Raw genomic sequence first — 15121 nt, 5'->3', positions numbered from 1 at the left:
GGCCCCCTCTGCGCCAGCCTGGCTCAGCTCCACAGCCAGCACGGGCAGCACGGCCAGGCCATCGCGCTCATGACGCAGGCTGTGCTGGCAGACGCTGGCCGCGGTGCCCAGCCCATCGTGGACCGCCTGGTGTCGCTGGCCTGGTTACACCTGCTGCACGGGCAGAGCCCGGAGGCCCTGGGCATCCTCCAGTCCGTCTTGGAGGCGGCGGTGGCTGGGGAGGACCAGGAGGGCGTGGTCACCAACATGCTGGCCATCGCCCTGCGGAGGACGGGCTGGACCCGGCAGGCGGCCGAGGGCTACTACCGCGCCCTCCAGGCTGCCCGGAGCCTGGGCCAGCTGCACAACCAGGCCGTGGTGCTGGCCAACTTCGGGACCCTGTGTGCGCAGGTGGGCGCCAGCCGGCTGGCCCAGCACTACCTCCGGGAGGCCATCGGCCTCTTCTCCCGGCTGCCCGGCAGGACGTGCGGCCGGGACTTTACCCAGGTCCTCCTGTGGATGGGCCGTCTGTGCACCCGTGGGACCCTGGCCCAGCGTGGAAAGTGCTACTACATGTGGGCCTTCCTGGTCGCTGTGGAGACCGGCCACCTGGAGAGTGAGTGGGGTCCCCCACCTCCCAGGTCTGCCTCCAGCTCCACCCTCGCTCTCTCCCTGGAGAGACAGCATGCCTTCCCTCCTCTCCCTCGGCGTGGTGGGAGCCGGCAGGCGTTCCTCTAGTGTTGGGGGCAGTCATGAGGGGGTCTGCGTGCTGGGAATGCCCCCGGGAGCCTCTCAGTGCGCCCCCAGCCCCCGATATAACCTGAGATCAGGCCTCGCCGAGCTCGATGAGAGGCTGGCCTCCTCTTCCCACCTTCCAAGCCGCTCAAGTGAGCAAAAAACCAAAAACAAAGCCTCGCGTTTGCTGGATGTAAGCCAGGCTCCCCTGGGACTGTCTGCCGGGCATCCAGCCTTGCCGCGTGGGGAGGGCAGCCTCTCCAGCATGGACTAGAGGGCAGCCTGTGCCAAGGCCCGGGGATGAGTAAGCAGAGCCGGTGTAGAGCTTGAAGTGGGCGGAGAGGATGGTTGGAAGGGGAGCAGGGCAGCACCCAGTGCCCCCGCCTGTGGCGTGGCCGTGGCCTGCGAGCATGCGAGCTGGTGAGGGCTGCAGGACCCTGTGCACGGGTGGACAGTGGCCGGGCGGCGGGTGGTGTGTGGGAGAGCGGTGGTGGAGAAGGCGGGTGTCCCCGGGGAAGGCCACGTCCTGGGGCATTGGCACACCCTCTGCCCTGGGCACTGCTCACCCCCCAGGACACCCTGTCCTCACAGAAGACTGCTCCGGGAGACTGCTGTCGCCCGAGGGTCCGAAGGCTGGGTCCCCAGCACAGGTCCAGCAGGTTCATGGCACTGATGGAACTGACCTCGCAAAGAGGCCTACGGCAAGAAGGAAGGGAGGGAGGGAGAGGGAGAGAAGGAGGGAGGGAGGAAGGAAGGAAGGAAGGCCCACTCAAGAGCTTCTTCGGCAGCACACAGTGCTCCCACAGTGCAACCTGTAGCTGGAAGGCAGCCCCGGGGTCTTCAGAAAGACCCGACACCCACGGCCACCACCAGGTCCTGGCCCTACCAGCCAGCTGCCCCTCTCCTTCAAGGCTTTCCGGAGGGCAGGGCACAGAGACCCGCAGACAGGGGTGGGGAGCAGGACAGGACCCCAGAGCTGCCGGTGTCCTCCGACCTCTGGGGTCATCTGGGGTCACCAGACATTCTGGTGCAGTAGGCATCGTCCTAGGATTGTGGCAGCTTTGTGGGGGCTTCCTACCGTGCTGGGATTGTGGCAGCTTTGTGGGGGCTTCCTATCGTGGCGTACAATGAATTGTTCACATAGTTCTTCACCTTCTTTTGCTTCTGAGGTTGGTAGCACTGTGCCTCTTTGGTTCTGATTGCTCTTTTGGCCAGCAAAGATTAGTCAGATTTGCTCACCTTTTTAAGCAGGGTGCTGGCGGGTCACGCCTGTGATCCTAGCTACTCAGGAGGCTGAGATCTAAAGATGGTCGTTCAAGGCAGCCTGAGGAAGAAAAGTTTGTGTAGGATGCCATCTCTAAAATAACTAGCCAAAGCCAGGCTAGAGGCGTGGCTTCAGTGGCAACGCATCAGTTCAGCAAGCAAGCTGTGTTAGCTGAAGAACTTAAGTTCAAATCCCAGTAATGCAACAAAAATTATTCATTTTCAAGTAACTAACTTTCAGTTCATTGATTTTTCTCTATTGCTTTTATCTTTTTCCTGAATTATTATTATTTAATTATTTCTGCTCTGAAATTTTTCTTTTTGCTAGCTTTGTGCTAGTTAGCTCTTCTTTTTTCTAGTTTCTCTGGGTGGAAGTTTAGATTTATGGTCTGAAGTTTTTTCTCCCACTTTTCACAGGAAGGCATCCAATAGCTACGAATTTCCCTCTAGCACTGCTTTGGCTGCATCCCTTCATTTTTTTGTGCTTTTGTGTTGAATCATCTCAAAGTCCTTTTTAGTTTCCCTGTGAATTCTTTGCTGACCCCATATGTATTTAGGAGGGTGCAGTTTGGTTTTTCATGCAATTATGACTTCCCCAATCTCTTTTTTATTATTGTTTCTGAGTCCTTCCCGAGAGGGGGAAAGTACATTTCACAAGATTTCAAGCCTCTGATGTGCAATGAGACTTGTTCTCTGATGGGACATGTGGCCTGTCTTTTTTTTTTTTTTTTGGTAGGTTGTGGGGCTTGAACTCTGGCCTTGGGCGTTGTCCTTGCGCTCTTCAGCTCAAGGCGAGTGCTCTACCACTTGAGCCACGACACCACTTCCAGTTTTCTAGTGGTTTATTGGAGATTAGTCTCACTCTTTCCTGCCCAGGCCGGCTTTGAACTGTGATCCTCAGATCTCAGCCTCCTGAGTAGCTAGGATTACAGGTGTGAGTCACTGGCACCCAGCTTAATGTGGCCTGTCTTGAGGACATTCCTGTGGGGCCTTCCAGTGGGTGGAGTCCTAGTGGGCAGGGCTCTTCTGATGGTGGTCAGGTCCCTGCTGTTGGTAGGTGGGGCCTGCCAGCGTGTTTGCTCCTGCCTCTTAGTCCTGGCTGCATTGAGGTGAGGTTATGTCTGCATGCAGCTTCTGTGTGGATCTCTGGATTGGTTCTGACCGTTGGAGGCACCCCACAGCTCCCAAGAGCCTGGAGCTAGGAGAGTCCGGTCAGGCGGGGCTTGGGGCCTGGTATCCTAGATGGAGACAAGCTTTGGAACACTGGAGCCAGGCTGAGTGACAGTCACCCTGTGCTTTGGGTCCCAGGCAGGACACTGGCTGGACACGCCCTGGCTTTGGGCACTCCCTGTGTTCATCTGCATCGAGCTGCTGGGGCCTGGCCACCTGCTCCAGTGGCCAGGCTGGAAACAGGAAGATAGGATGGTTGGGGGGCAGCCCCCCATTGTCAACAGTGACCCCCGCAGCACGCAGCCCTGAGCGCCTCCCACCATGCCCTCCACAGACACACACACTGTCTCTGGGCTCAGAGGCCCTGGCTCACGGAAGCCAGGACAAAGCCGACACCCAGAGGCTTGAGGGGCATGCTCCTCTCCGGCATGGCAGAGCCATAGAGCAGCGTGTGCCTTTTGTTCCCTCCCAGGCCAGCTGCAGGCTGTCCAGCAGCTCTGCCACTTCTACAGCAAGGTGGTGCCCAACGAAGCCCAGTGTGTCATCTACCATGAGTTCCAGCTCACACTGGCCCGCAAGGTGGCCGACAAGGCATTGGAGGGCCAGCTCCTGGAGGCCATCAGCCAGCTCTACCTGTCTTTGGGAACCGAGAGGTAAGAGCACTGCCTGCATGGGGTGGAGGTGGCATGGAAGTCAGCCTTATCTGTGGACAGTCCTCACCCTTCGGGACGCTGGGTTCCATGACATCAGCTGAGTTCTGACCTGCCAAATGTGTGAGTCCTGGCTCACCTGGGTAGATGAGGGATAGATGGTGGGTGGGTGGACAAGTAGATGGGCAGATGGATGAATGCATGTGTAAGAGAAAGGGAGTATGGTTAGATAGATGGATAGATGGGTAGATGGATGGACTGATGGATGGGTGGATGGATGACTGGATGGATGGATGGGTGAGTAGATGGATGGATGGGTAGATAGGTGGATGGATGGATGGATGGATGGATGGGTGGATGGGTGTGTGTGTGTGTGGATGGGTGGATGGATGGATGGATGGGTGAATGGATGGGTGAGTGGGTGGGTGAGTGGGTGGGTAGATGGATAGATGGATGCATGGATGGATGGGTGGAGGATGGGTGGGTAGGTGAACAGATAGATTGATGGATGGGTGGGTGAGTGGGTGGGTAGATGGATGGATGCATGCATGGGTGGGTAAGTGGGTAGATAGTTGGATGGATGTGTGGATGGATGGATAGATGGATAGATGGGTGGGTGGATGGGTGGGTAGATAGATGTATGCATGCATGGATGGGTGGGTGGGTAGATGATGGATGAGTGGATGGATGTATGGATAGGTGATGGGTGAATGTGTGGATGGATGGGTGAATGGGTGGATGGATGGGTGGATGGGTGGATGGATGGATAGATGGGTGGGTGGGTGGATGGATGGATGGGTGAATGGGTGGATGGATGGGTGGATGGGTGGATGGATGGATAGATGGGTGGGTGGGTGGATGGATGGATGGATGGGTGGGTGGGTGGGTGGGTGGCTGGATGGATGGGTGGATGGACGGGTGGATGGGTGGGTGGGTGGATGGATAGATGGGTGGATGGACGGGTGGATGAGTGAGTGGGTGGGTAGATGGGTGGATGGACAGGTGGGTGGGTGGATGGGTGGATGGACGGATGGGTGGGTACATGGGTAGATGTATAGGTGGATGGGTGGGTGGGTGGGTGAATTAATGGATGAGTGTCTGGGTGGGTGTGTGGGTGGATGCATGGATGGGTAAGTAGATGGGTGGATGGGTGGTTGGATGGATGGATGGGTGGATGGATGAGTGGGTGGATGAGTAGGTGGATGGATGGGTGAATAGATGGATAGATGGGTGGATGGATGGGTGGGTGAGTGGGTGGATGGATGGGTGGATGAATGGATGGGTGGGTAGGTGGGTGGCTGGCTGGCTGGCTGGATGGATGGGGTGGTTAGGTAGGTGGATACACACACAGTTGGAAGGGAAGGCAGGCCTCTGGCTGGGTGACCAGCCTTCCTGACTCCACACTCACATTGACCCTATAGTGTCTCACACCCCCCAGTTCTGCCAGTTTCTGCCATGGTGGCTTCTGGGAGCAGATCTTGGCCTGCTGAATCTTTAGCCACTGGTCAGACTCAGGATTGGAGTGATCTGGCCTTGTGCGTGTCCCCAGACATGATCCCATGTGTTTCCGAAGCTTTGCATTCCCAGAAAACAGTCTGCTGCCCCCCTGCGTCCCCAGGGCTGCACAGGGTGCAGAGACCCTGCCCCGGCCATGTGTTTGTATCACACTGGTATGAGCCACAGCAGTGTCCTGGCCAGCCGAGCCCCAAGTGGTGTCCCTGCATTGGACCCCACTGGGAAAGAAGGGACCGCAGTCTGTCCTCAAGGGTGTAGGACAGACGCTTGTCCTGGACCCACCCCGGGAGCCGGCCTGGGTTCCGCTCTACAGCATGGACAAGTCGGAGAGCTTCTGTCCTATGCGTATGGTCCTTGCTGTCCAGAGAGGCACTGGCCGTGTTTGGGCCAGCGGGAGGGGGGAGTGGAGGGTGGGGGAGAGCACACAGTAGCTCCCACAGGGAGGCTGGTGTGGACAGCATTTCCCCCGAAGAGTTTTGTTTGTGTTTTTGTTTGGGGCCCCAGGTTTCATCCTGGCTTTCCGGCAGCCTGGAGGGCGGCACGGGGCGGCACGCGGCACGCGGCACGCGGCAGAGGCCACGCCATGCACTGCTGGCCGCAGTGGGACGAACCCAGGCCGGTCTCAGTGATCTCTCTCTCACATCTGCATCTGACTCCAGGGCCTACAGGTCAGCTCTGGACTACACCAAGCGGAGCCTGGGGATCTTCATCGACCTGCAGCGGAAGGAGAAGGAGGCGTATGCCTGGCTGCAGGCCGGGAGGATCTACTATATCCTACGCCAGAGCGAGCTGGTGGATCTGTACATCCAGGTGCGGCATGGGCAGGGGGCGGGGCTCACCTGCTGTCAGTCCACCCTCCCCCCATCCGCCCATCGGTCTACACCCAACATCCACTCACCCATCCGTTTATCCATCAATCTGTCTATCCTCATCATTATCCATCCATTGTCTATGCATCTATCCATCCATCACCCCACCCATCCATCCACTTATCCATCCATCTTCTCATCCACCCATTTTTTCTTTTTTCTTTCTTTCCTTCTTTCTTTCTTCCTTTGTTTCTTTCTTTCCTTCTTTCTTTCTCTTCCTTCCTTCCTTCCTTCCTTCCTTCCTTTCTTTCTTTTCCTTCGTTCCTTCCTCCCTTCCTCCCTCCCTTCCTTTCTTTCTTTCTTTTCCTTCCTTCCTTCCTTCCTTCCTTCCTTCCTTCCTTCCTTCCTTCCTTCCTTTCTCTTTCTTTCTTGTCTTTTGTGGGGTTTGAACTCTGGGCCTGGGTGCTATCCCTCAGCTCTTCAGCTCAGGGCTAGCACTCTACCACTTGAGCCACAGCGGCACTTCTGGTTTTCTAGTCGTTTATTGGAGATAAAGAGTTTCACAGACTTTCCTGCCTGGGCTGGCTTGGAACTGCAGTTCTCAGATCTCAGCCTCCTGAGTAGCTAGGATGACAGGCGTGAGCCACTGGTGCTCAGCGTTCACACATTTTTCTATCTACCCATCCATCCACTCACTCCCCACCCACCACCCATACGTATGCGCGTGTGCGCACACACACACACTCACACACACACACTCACATTCCAGAGCCACTTTGAAGCACCTAGCTGGGGTAGGTTACCGTTTTTCTGCCTTCTGGATCTGTATGACATCGTATATAGTAGAGGCAGCGGGTGAGGCGCACGCAGGCCTGTTCTGTCGTGTACAGGTGGCTTCACGTGGCCTGCGAGGGAGATCTCTCCCCATGACCCATGGCATCCCAGGGCCGCCTCTTCCTCCCTCCTCCCCAGCTCCCTCACCGCCTCACCCCAGTGCCCAGCTTTGCCAAGAGCCATCTCAGCTGCCGAGAGCTATCTCAGCTTGCGGCAGAGGGCCGGGTCCTCGCTGGCACATAGCAAGTACTCAGCCGACACGTGCGTTATCAGCACGCGGCACATTTATTTATGTTTATATACTCCTTTTTGTGGTGCCGGTTTTGTACTTGGCCTTGCACTTCATGGACCGGTGCTCCGCCTCTTAGATCATGCTCCAGCCCTTTCTACCTTATTTTTCAGATAGGATCTTGCTTTCCTTTTGCCAGAACTAGAGTAAACTTGCATTTCCCGCACTTACGTTTCCTGTGTCGCTGGGCTCTCAGGTGCGCACCACGCCACCTGGTTTTTGACATGGGGAGGGGGTTTCATTAACTTTTATCCAGGCTGGCTTCAAACCATGATCCTCCAGGTTTCCGCCTCCCGATATGCTTGGATTATGGGATGGATCTCGCGTTTGTTTGAAAAGATCCGCAAGTCAAGAAGCAGCATTGAGATGCTTCTCTATACACAAAGTGATTTGGGCAAACGTGGAGGCGCTGGAGGTTTTGTGTGGGCAGCACTGGCCTCTCCTCATCCCTGCCAGACACAGCCGGGGGTGGCTGGCTGGGGAAGGAGCAAGCACGGCGGCTGACCAGGCTGTGGGGGTCAGGACGAGGGGCTGGAGCCTGCTGTGGGGCAGAGGCCCAGGGGTTGGCAGCCTGAAGCTCCCCTTGAGGCTGTGGGACGTCTGGTCTGGCCGAGCATCGAGAGGACCCCGCTCTTGTCACTGAGTCATTACTGGGCACCGACTCTGCATGGGACACGGCAGGACACGGGCGTGGGGGCAGGACGAGGTGGCCTGGAGGATGACAGGAGGGCAAGGCCGGGCTCTGCCCTGCTCACCTCCACAGCCCGCACCTGCTGCGCTCCGGGCCTCTGCTGGCCCCTAGCCTCCGCTGGCCCCCAGCCTCCGCTGGCCCCGGCCTCCGCTGGCCCCAGCCTCTGCTGGCCCTGGCCTCCGCTGGCCCCAGCCTCTGCTGGCCCCGGCCTCTACTGGCCCCCAGCCTCTGCTGGCCCCCAGCCTCCGCTGGCCCCCAGCCTCCACTGGCCCCGGCCTCCGCTGGCCCCAGCCTCCGCTGGCCCCAGCTTCTGCTGGCCCTGGCCTCTGCTGGCCCCGGCCTCCGCTGGCCCCCTGCCTCCGCTGGCCCCGGCCTCCACTGGCCCCGTCCTCCGCTGGCCCCCTGACTCCGCTGGCCCCCAGCTTCTGTTGGTCCCCGGCCTCCACTGGCCCCCAGCCTCCGTTGGTCCCCGGCCTCCACTGGCCCCTGGCCTCCACTGGCTCCTGCTGCAGGCACACAGGGTCGGGTGCAGCCCTCTCCTTGGCTGCTGTGTCCAGAGCTTCTGGATCCTTGCAGGTGGCACAGAACGCAGCCCTGTACACGGGCGACCCGCACCTGGGGCTGGCGCTGTTTGAGGCGGCCGGAGACATCTTCTTCAACGGCAGCTGGGAGCGAGAGAAAGCTGTGTCCTTCTACAGGGTGAGGAGAAAGCCGTGTCCTTCTACAGGGTGAGGGGAAAGCCGTGTCCTTCTACAGGGTGAGGGGAAAGCCGTGTCCTTCTACAGGGTGAGGGGAGAGCCGTGTCCTTCTACAGGGTGAGGGGTGCCGCGGCCGCTGCGGGGGGCCGGCTGAGGGTGGCGGGGGAGGCTTGATCTCCTGGGGTGGCCACCACACCAGGGTGAGGGGCGCTGCGGCCACCGCGTGGGGCCGGGCATGAGGGTGGTGGGGGAGGCTTGATCTCCTGGGGTGGCCGCCACACCAGGGTGAGGGGCGCTGCGGCCGCCGCGTGGGGCCGGGCGTGAGGGTGGCGGGGGAGGCTGATCTCCTGGGGTGGCCGCCACACCAGGGTGAGGGGCGCCACGGCCGCCACGTGGGGCCGGGCGTGAGGGTGGCGGGGGAGGCTTGATCTCCTGGGGTGGCCGCCACACCAGGGTGAGGGGCGCCACGGCCGCCACGTGGGGCCGGCTGAGGGTGGCGGGGGAGGCTTGATCTCCTGGGGTGGCCGCCACACCAGGGTGAGGGGCGCTGCGGCCGCCGCGGGGGGCCGGGCGTGAGGGTGGCGGGGGAGGCTTGATCTCCTGGGGTGGCCGCCACACCAGGGTGAGGGGCGCCACGGCCGCCACGTGGGGCCGGCTGAGGGTGGCGGGGGGAGGCTTGATCTCCTGGGGTGGCCGCCACACCAGGGTGAGGGGCGCTGCGGCCGCCGCGTGGGGCCGGCTGAGGGTGGCGGGGGAGGCTTGATCTCCTGGGGTGGCCGCCACACCACTCCGTGACCCCTCAGGGGAGCGGACCGAGACCCCTGACCACCTCACACTGCCCTCAGGGGATTTAAAGCGCCTTGAGCAGGAAGTCCCGCCTCCATCCTGCAGATGAGCAAGCTGAGGGCAGAGGACACACAGTGGACCTTGCTCCTCCTCTCCTCCCGAGCTGGCCAGGCGCTGCTGGGCCTGGGTGCACATGAGTGCACACCCCGGGTGGCGGAGGGGCGGGCTCAGGCCTCCAGTGTGCTCACGGGTAGACATCACCCCAGGTTCCGACATGCGCCCCGGGACCCCTGGACCGTCCTTTCTCCTGGGCACACAGGCCCCATGGACGGGGGAAGACGGGGAAAGCTCCTGGAGCATGGCGTCTAGAGGGACTTCACGGGGTGTGGCGTGGCGTGCGGGGCCTCGGGTGGGGACCTCACCCCTCCCCTCTGCGTGCTCAGGACCGGGCGCTGCCGCTGGCCGTGGCGGTGGGGAAACAGGAGGCGGAGCTGCGGCTGTGTAACAAGCTGGGCGCGCTGCTGGCCGCGCTGGGCGCCCCCCAGGAAGGCCTGCAGTTTGCCCGCGAGGCTCTGGCCCTCAGCATCGCCCTGGGTGAGTACCTGTGCCCATCCCAGGCTGCAGGACAGCTCTGTTGGCCTGCCCCAGCTGGCCCCTGCCAGCCTCCCGCAGTCGGGGCCCGGCTCTGGGGGAAGCAGAGCTCCTCAGCCTCCTCCCCTTACCAACTGGAATGCCAGCTACCACGCCCCTCGGGCCCTGCATGCCAGGCTGGCCTCCATGGGCCGCTGTCTCCCCTGTCCCTTCCCTGCCCTCACAGCGTCGTTCTCCGGCTGGGAAGATGCTTGTCCCTCTCCACAGGGCTGTCCCTAGTGCCAGGGGTCCCCATATCCCACGCCTGTGCTGTACGGGGCCGCCTGGTCCTCCGGACAGACAGCGTATGTGTATGTGTGTGGGGGGGAGTGTTGATGGGGCCTGGTGTTCCAGCCCTGGCCAGCAGGAGGCGCACAGCCAAGTTCACATGCGTTCTGTGCGGGATCCATGTGCTGGGGGGGAAGGGGGAGGCTGCCGGAGGTCACAGAGGCTGCCCAAGGTCACAGAGGCTGACTGCCCATCTGCAGGGGAAGCTGCTAGAGTTCTGACACACTTAACTCTCCAAGGCTGGGGCCATACTGACCAGAAGCCCAGGTAGGGGTCACTACCAGGCCTGCAGTTTGATCTGAGCCCCATGCCTGGGAATTAGAGTATTAGAGTGCATGTATACACACACATATGCATGCACACGCATATGCATGCACATGCATGCACACACACACACCTCTGAGGCTCCTAGTGTCCTGGTAGCTCCACGCAGGCTGGGGCTGGGGAATCCAAATTCCCCACTGCCAAACCCCACAGTGGAGGAGAGTGGTGTGTAAACCCATTGCACAGATGTCCAGTCAGGTCTCAGGACGGGGAGTAGCCACAGCCACAGTCACGACCGCACCGTGGGCGTCTCGGTGTGTGATCTCTGCTGGCGATGCCCTGCCTGCCCACGGGGCTGCGTCCTCTACCTGCCCCTCCGTCCGCGCCCCAGGTGACCGGCTGAACGAGCGTGTGGCGTACCACCGGCTGGCCGCCCTGCACCACCAGATGGGCCACAGCGAGCTGGCAGAGCACTTCTACCTCAAGACCCTGTCGCTGTGCAGCTCGCCCCTGGAGTTCGAGGAGGAGACGCTGTACTACGTGAAGGTGTACCTGGCGCTCGGCGACCTCATCTTCTACGACCTGAAGGTGGGCGAGGGGACCCCGGGGGCAGGGCGGGGGCTGCCCAGGGCCCAGAGCCCGGCCCGCCAGGGAGAGGCGTCTGTGCCAGGGATTCTGGGGCGGCCAGGCAGGCAGGCAGCGCTGTTACCATCCTGATTTCTCCATCTGCCTGCCCTCCAGCCCTCCAGGGCTTCAGAGCTGAACACACGTGGACGGGGCTTCTCTCCGGCCCTTTCCCTAGCAGACGCCCTGTACCTCCCAGCCGGGGCTCCCGCTGCCTGGGGGGGCCGAGTGCCCAGTTCAGAGGCTGCACCTCAGGTCCCCTGAAAGACTGTGAGGTGGAGGGAAGGGGTGGCGAGCACGGACCCTTACCCCTCACCCTGCCTGGGCATCTCTAGACTGAAGGTGACACCTAGTGGTCAGAAGTGGTCCCTGCAGCTGTCCCCCACTGTGAGCAGCCTGGCTGGCTCCCTGTGGCGCTGGGGCCGGGGCCTCAGGGAAAGAGGCCTGCTTCCCTCCATCGTCCCGCCTGCCCGCCCAGCGGAGGACATAAAGGGTTGGACAGCTGTGGAGAGGCCAAGGTTCAGGACCAGGCTCAGGGTCAAGGGGAAGAGAGCTCACTTCCTCCCCTGCTCCTGGCCTGGCCTAGCCTTGACCCACTGTCAGCAGCCCAGTGCCACCAATACCTATAGCATGACCTTAGATGCCCTTTGCCCCGGAATGCTGCCTGGGGGCAGCCAGGGCCTCTAACGGGGTCCATTGCACACAGCCCAGGCTCAGGGCAAGTCCTGACCTGCGTCACGCACACACACACACACACACACACACACACACACACACACCCCTGACCCTGCCTCTAACGGGGTCCATTGCACACAGCCCAGGCTCAGGGCAAGTCCTGACCTGCGTCACGCGCACACACACACACACACACACACACCCCTGACCCTGCCTCTAACGGGGTCCATTGCACACAGCCCAGGCTCAGGGCAAGTCCTGACCTGCGACACACACACACACACACACACACACACACACACACACACACACAACACACACACACCCCTGACCCTGTGAGCTCTGTTTACAGGTGTTCCCACACAAGGCTGAGGGGCGGGTGTCTGGTGCTGGGTGTGGCCAGGGCTGGGCTGGGGCTAATTCAGATCCCTGGGGGGCTCCCTTGCCTGGCAGCACCGGACCAGGGGTTGGCCAGTCCGCCCAGCCCGTAGCCTGGGGAGGAAAGCCGCACGAGCCCTGGGAGGGGTGAGGGGGTGGGGGGAAGGCTGGTGTGGAGAGCTGAGGCCCGGGGCCTGGGAACCGATGGGAAGAGAGTCGCCAACACTGTCAAAATGCATGAGCAACACACGCAACACCAAGGAGACTCATTGTGCACAGCGTCAGGGGCTGTGGAAGCCACGGTGAATTCACGTGGGGCACAGGAGTCACCCCTGGGGACAGGCCTCTCCTCCCTGTGAGCCAGAGCCGGCTGGGCTCACGCAGCCTCCGCCCCCTCAGGACCCGTTCGATGCGGCCGGGTACTACCAGCTGGCCCTGGCCGCGGCCGTGGACCTGGGCCACAAGAAGGCCCAGCTGAAGATCTACACGCGGCTGGCCACCATCTACCACCGCTTCCTCGTGGACCGCGAGAAGTCGCTTTTCTTCTACCAGAAGGCCAGGGCCTTCGCCGCCGAGCTCAGCGTGCGCAGGTCTTGGCTGCCGCCCCAGCGCCTCTACAGCGGCTGCCCCTGGCTGGTCCCCGACCCCCGCCCTGACCCGGGCCCCAGCCCCCAACCCCCGCCCTGACCCTGAGCCTAGCCTTTCGAGGAGCCAGAAGCACAAAAGAAGCATCTGAGAGCAATAGTGTGTTTTGTTTCAGCAACCTGCGGGGGTCTCCAAGGCATCCTTCCTAGCTCTGCACCCCAGGGCCCAGGGCCAGCACCCCTCCCTCCAGCCCTGCATCCCAGGGCCAGCACCCCTCCCTCCAGCCCTGCATCCCAGGGCCAGCACCCCTCCCTCCATCTCTGTACCCCAGGACTCACCCCTCCCTCCAACCCTGCACCCCAGGGCCAGCACCCCTCCCTCCAGCCCTGCACCCCAGTGCCCAGGGCCAGCACCCCTCCCTCCAGCCCTGCACCCCAGGGCCAGCACCCCTCCCTCCAGCCCTGCACCCCAGTGCCCAGGGCCAGCACCCCTCCCTCCAGCCCTGCACCCCAGCGCCCAGGGCCGGCCCCTGCCTGTGTGAAGCTGCCTCTTGCCGAGGACTCGGGGGAGGACTGAGCTCACAGGCCTGGCCCAGGTCCCTGTCCCTGGCTTTTTATTTCTGGGGTACGCTTGGACACACCCCCGTGGGGGATGGAGGTGGCCTCCGGGCAGATCTGCAGGGGCTTTGGCCCCTCACCCCTCTCCTGTCTAGCACTGTTCTTGCCTTTCCTCTTTGAACACCCTGTGAGAGGAGGCCGGGACCCTTAGCGCCCATCTGCAGTAGAAGACCAGAGAGCAGCCTCAGTCAGAGCTCAGTGTCCTGACGGCTGGCACTCAGGGATGAAGCTCCAAACCCAGTGCAGTGGCCCCTCCACCCCCGTCAGCCTGCCTGGGGGACTCCCAACCCCACCGCCCACCTGGGGGACCCCCAGCCCCACCGCCCACCTGGGGGACCCCCAACCCCACCGCCCACCTGGGGGACCCCCAACCCCACAGCTGTCCTGAGGGACCTGTCAGCTGTTACCATAAGGCCTCAAGAGTGGTTCTTCAGGGCTGGGAAGGTGGCTCAGTGGTAGAATGCTTGCCTGGCATGCATGAAGCCCTGGGTTCAATTCCTCAGTACCACGTACACAGAAAAAGCCAGAAGTGGCACTGTGGCTCAAGTGGTAGAGCGCTAGCCTTGAGCAAAAGAAGCTCATGAACAGTGCTCAGGCCCTGAGTTCAAGCCCAGGACTGGCAAAAAAAAAAAAAAAGTTTCTTCAGCTTCTGTACCCTCCAGCCCGCCGGCCAGGGAACCGAGAGCTGCCCGCTCTGCCCTCCAGCGCAGGGCTTGGCTGGTCCACCTGCTACCGGGACGGCCCGCAGGAAGCCAGGGGTGGCCTGCTGCCCAGGGGTGTGAAGGCCAGCCTCACACTGCGCTGCCCAGCCGTCATTCCCCTGCAACCCCGCCAGCCAGCATTTCCAGCATGTCCTGCCCTAGAACTGGATCCGATGTCTCCTTACCAACCCCCAGACGTGCCCTTGGGACGGGAGGGAGGCTGCAGCACACGGTTCAGGCCCACCGTGCTGCCCCTGCTGCTCTGACTGATGTGTTAAATACAGCGAGACCCGCCAGAGCTACACTATGTACGTGGGCACCATACTTGGCCGGGAGCCGGCCGGGAGCTCACGCCTGAAATCCTAGGAGGCTGAGATCAGAGGATCACAGTTCAAAGCCAGCCTGGGCAGGAAAGGCCATGAGACTCTCATTTCTAACGAAGCACCAAAATAGCCACAAGCAGAGCTGTGGCTCGAGTGGTAGAGCCTGAGCCTTGAGCACAAAAGCTCAGGGACAGCATCCTGGCCCCCAGTTCAAGCTCCAGCCCAGGCACACAAACAAAGGCCATCTCGTGGTGGTGGTGGGTTCACACTGGGGGCCTCCGGACTCCTCCTCCGTCTCCTCCTCTGCACCCCTTTAACAGAGGGGGGCCAGGTGGAGAGCCTTGCCCTGAGGTTCAGTGCCCTGTGACCATGCAAAGGGGGCCAGCCTCCCCGGCAGGGAGCAGCAGAGAGCTTTCTAGAAGCAGCCTGGCCTGAGTGTGGAAGCAGTCTGTCAGCAAATGGATGGGCCTGGTGTTGCACAGTGGGGTTTAGGGGGGCACCAGGGGCGGGGAGGGGGCACCAGGGCTCTGATGCTGAGGTCCTCAGCCTGGGCTCGGCTTGAGGTGCATTGGAACGAGAAATGCAGGATGCTGGGGAGGGATGGCTCCGAGCTCCAG

At 61.6% G+C, this 15121-nt stretch overlaps 1 protein-coding gene across 1 annotated transcript in view; it reads left to right on the top strand.

Annotated features, from left to right (window-relative positions):
* Positions 1–12965, top strand: part of Sh3tc1 (SH3 domain and tetratricopeptide repeats 1) — a 30628-nt gene extending 17663 nt beyond the window's left edge. The window contains exons 13-19 of the mRNA XM_013023966.1: positions 1–595; positions 3620–3800; positions 5972–6122; positions 8512–8634; positions 9863–10013; positions 10993–11189; positions 12678–12965. The exon at positions 1–595 is cut by the window's left edge and continues 25 nt beyond it. Coding sequence (XP_012879420.1) covers positions 1–595; positions 3620–3800; positions 5972–6122; positions 8512–8634; positions 9863–10013; positions 10993–11189; positions 12678–12965 — 1686 coding nt within the window. The remainder of the gene's footprint in view (positions 596–3619; positions 3801–5971; positions 6123–8511; positions 8635–9862; positions 10014–10992; positions 11190–12677) is intronic.
* The last annotated feature ends 2156 nt before the right edge of the window (positions 12966–15121 follow it).

Source organism: Dipodomys ordii, unplaced genomic scaffold, assembly GCF_000151885.1.
Source record: "Dipodomys ordii isolate 6190 unplaced genomic scaffold, Dord_2.0 Scaffold71, whole genome shotgun sequence".
Lineage (NCBI taxonomy): Eukaryota > Metazoa > Chordata > Mammalia > Rodentia > Heteromyidae > Dipodomys > Dipodomys ordii.
Note: the sequence above shows the minus strand (reverse complement) of the source record. Positions and strands in the feature narration are given on the sequence as shown.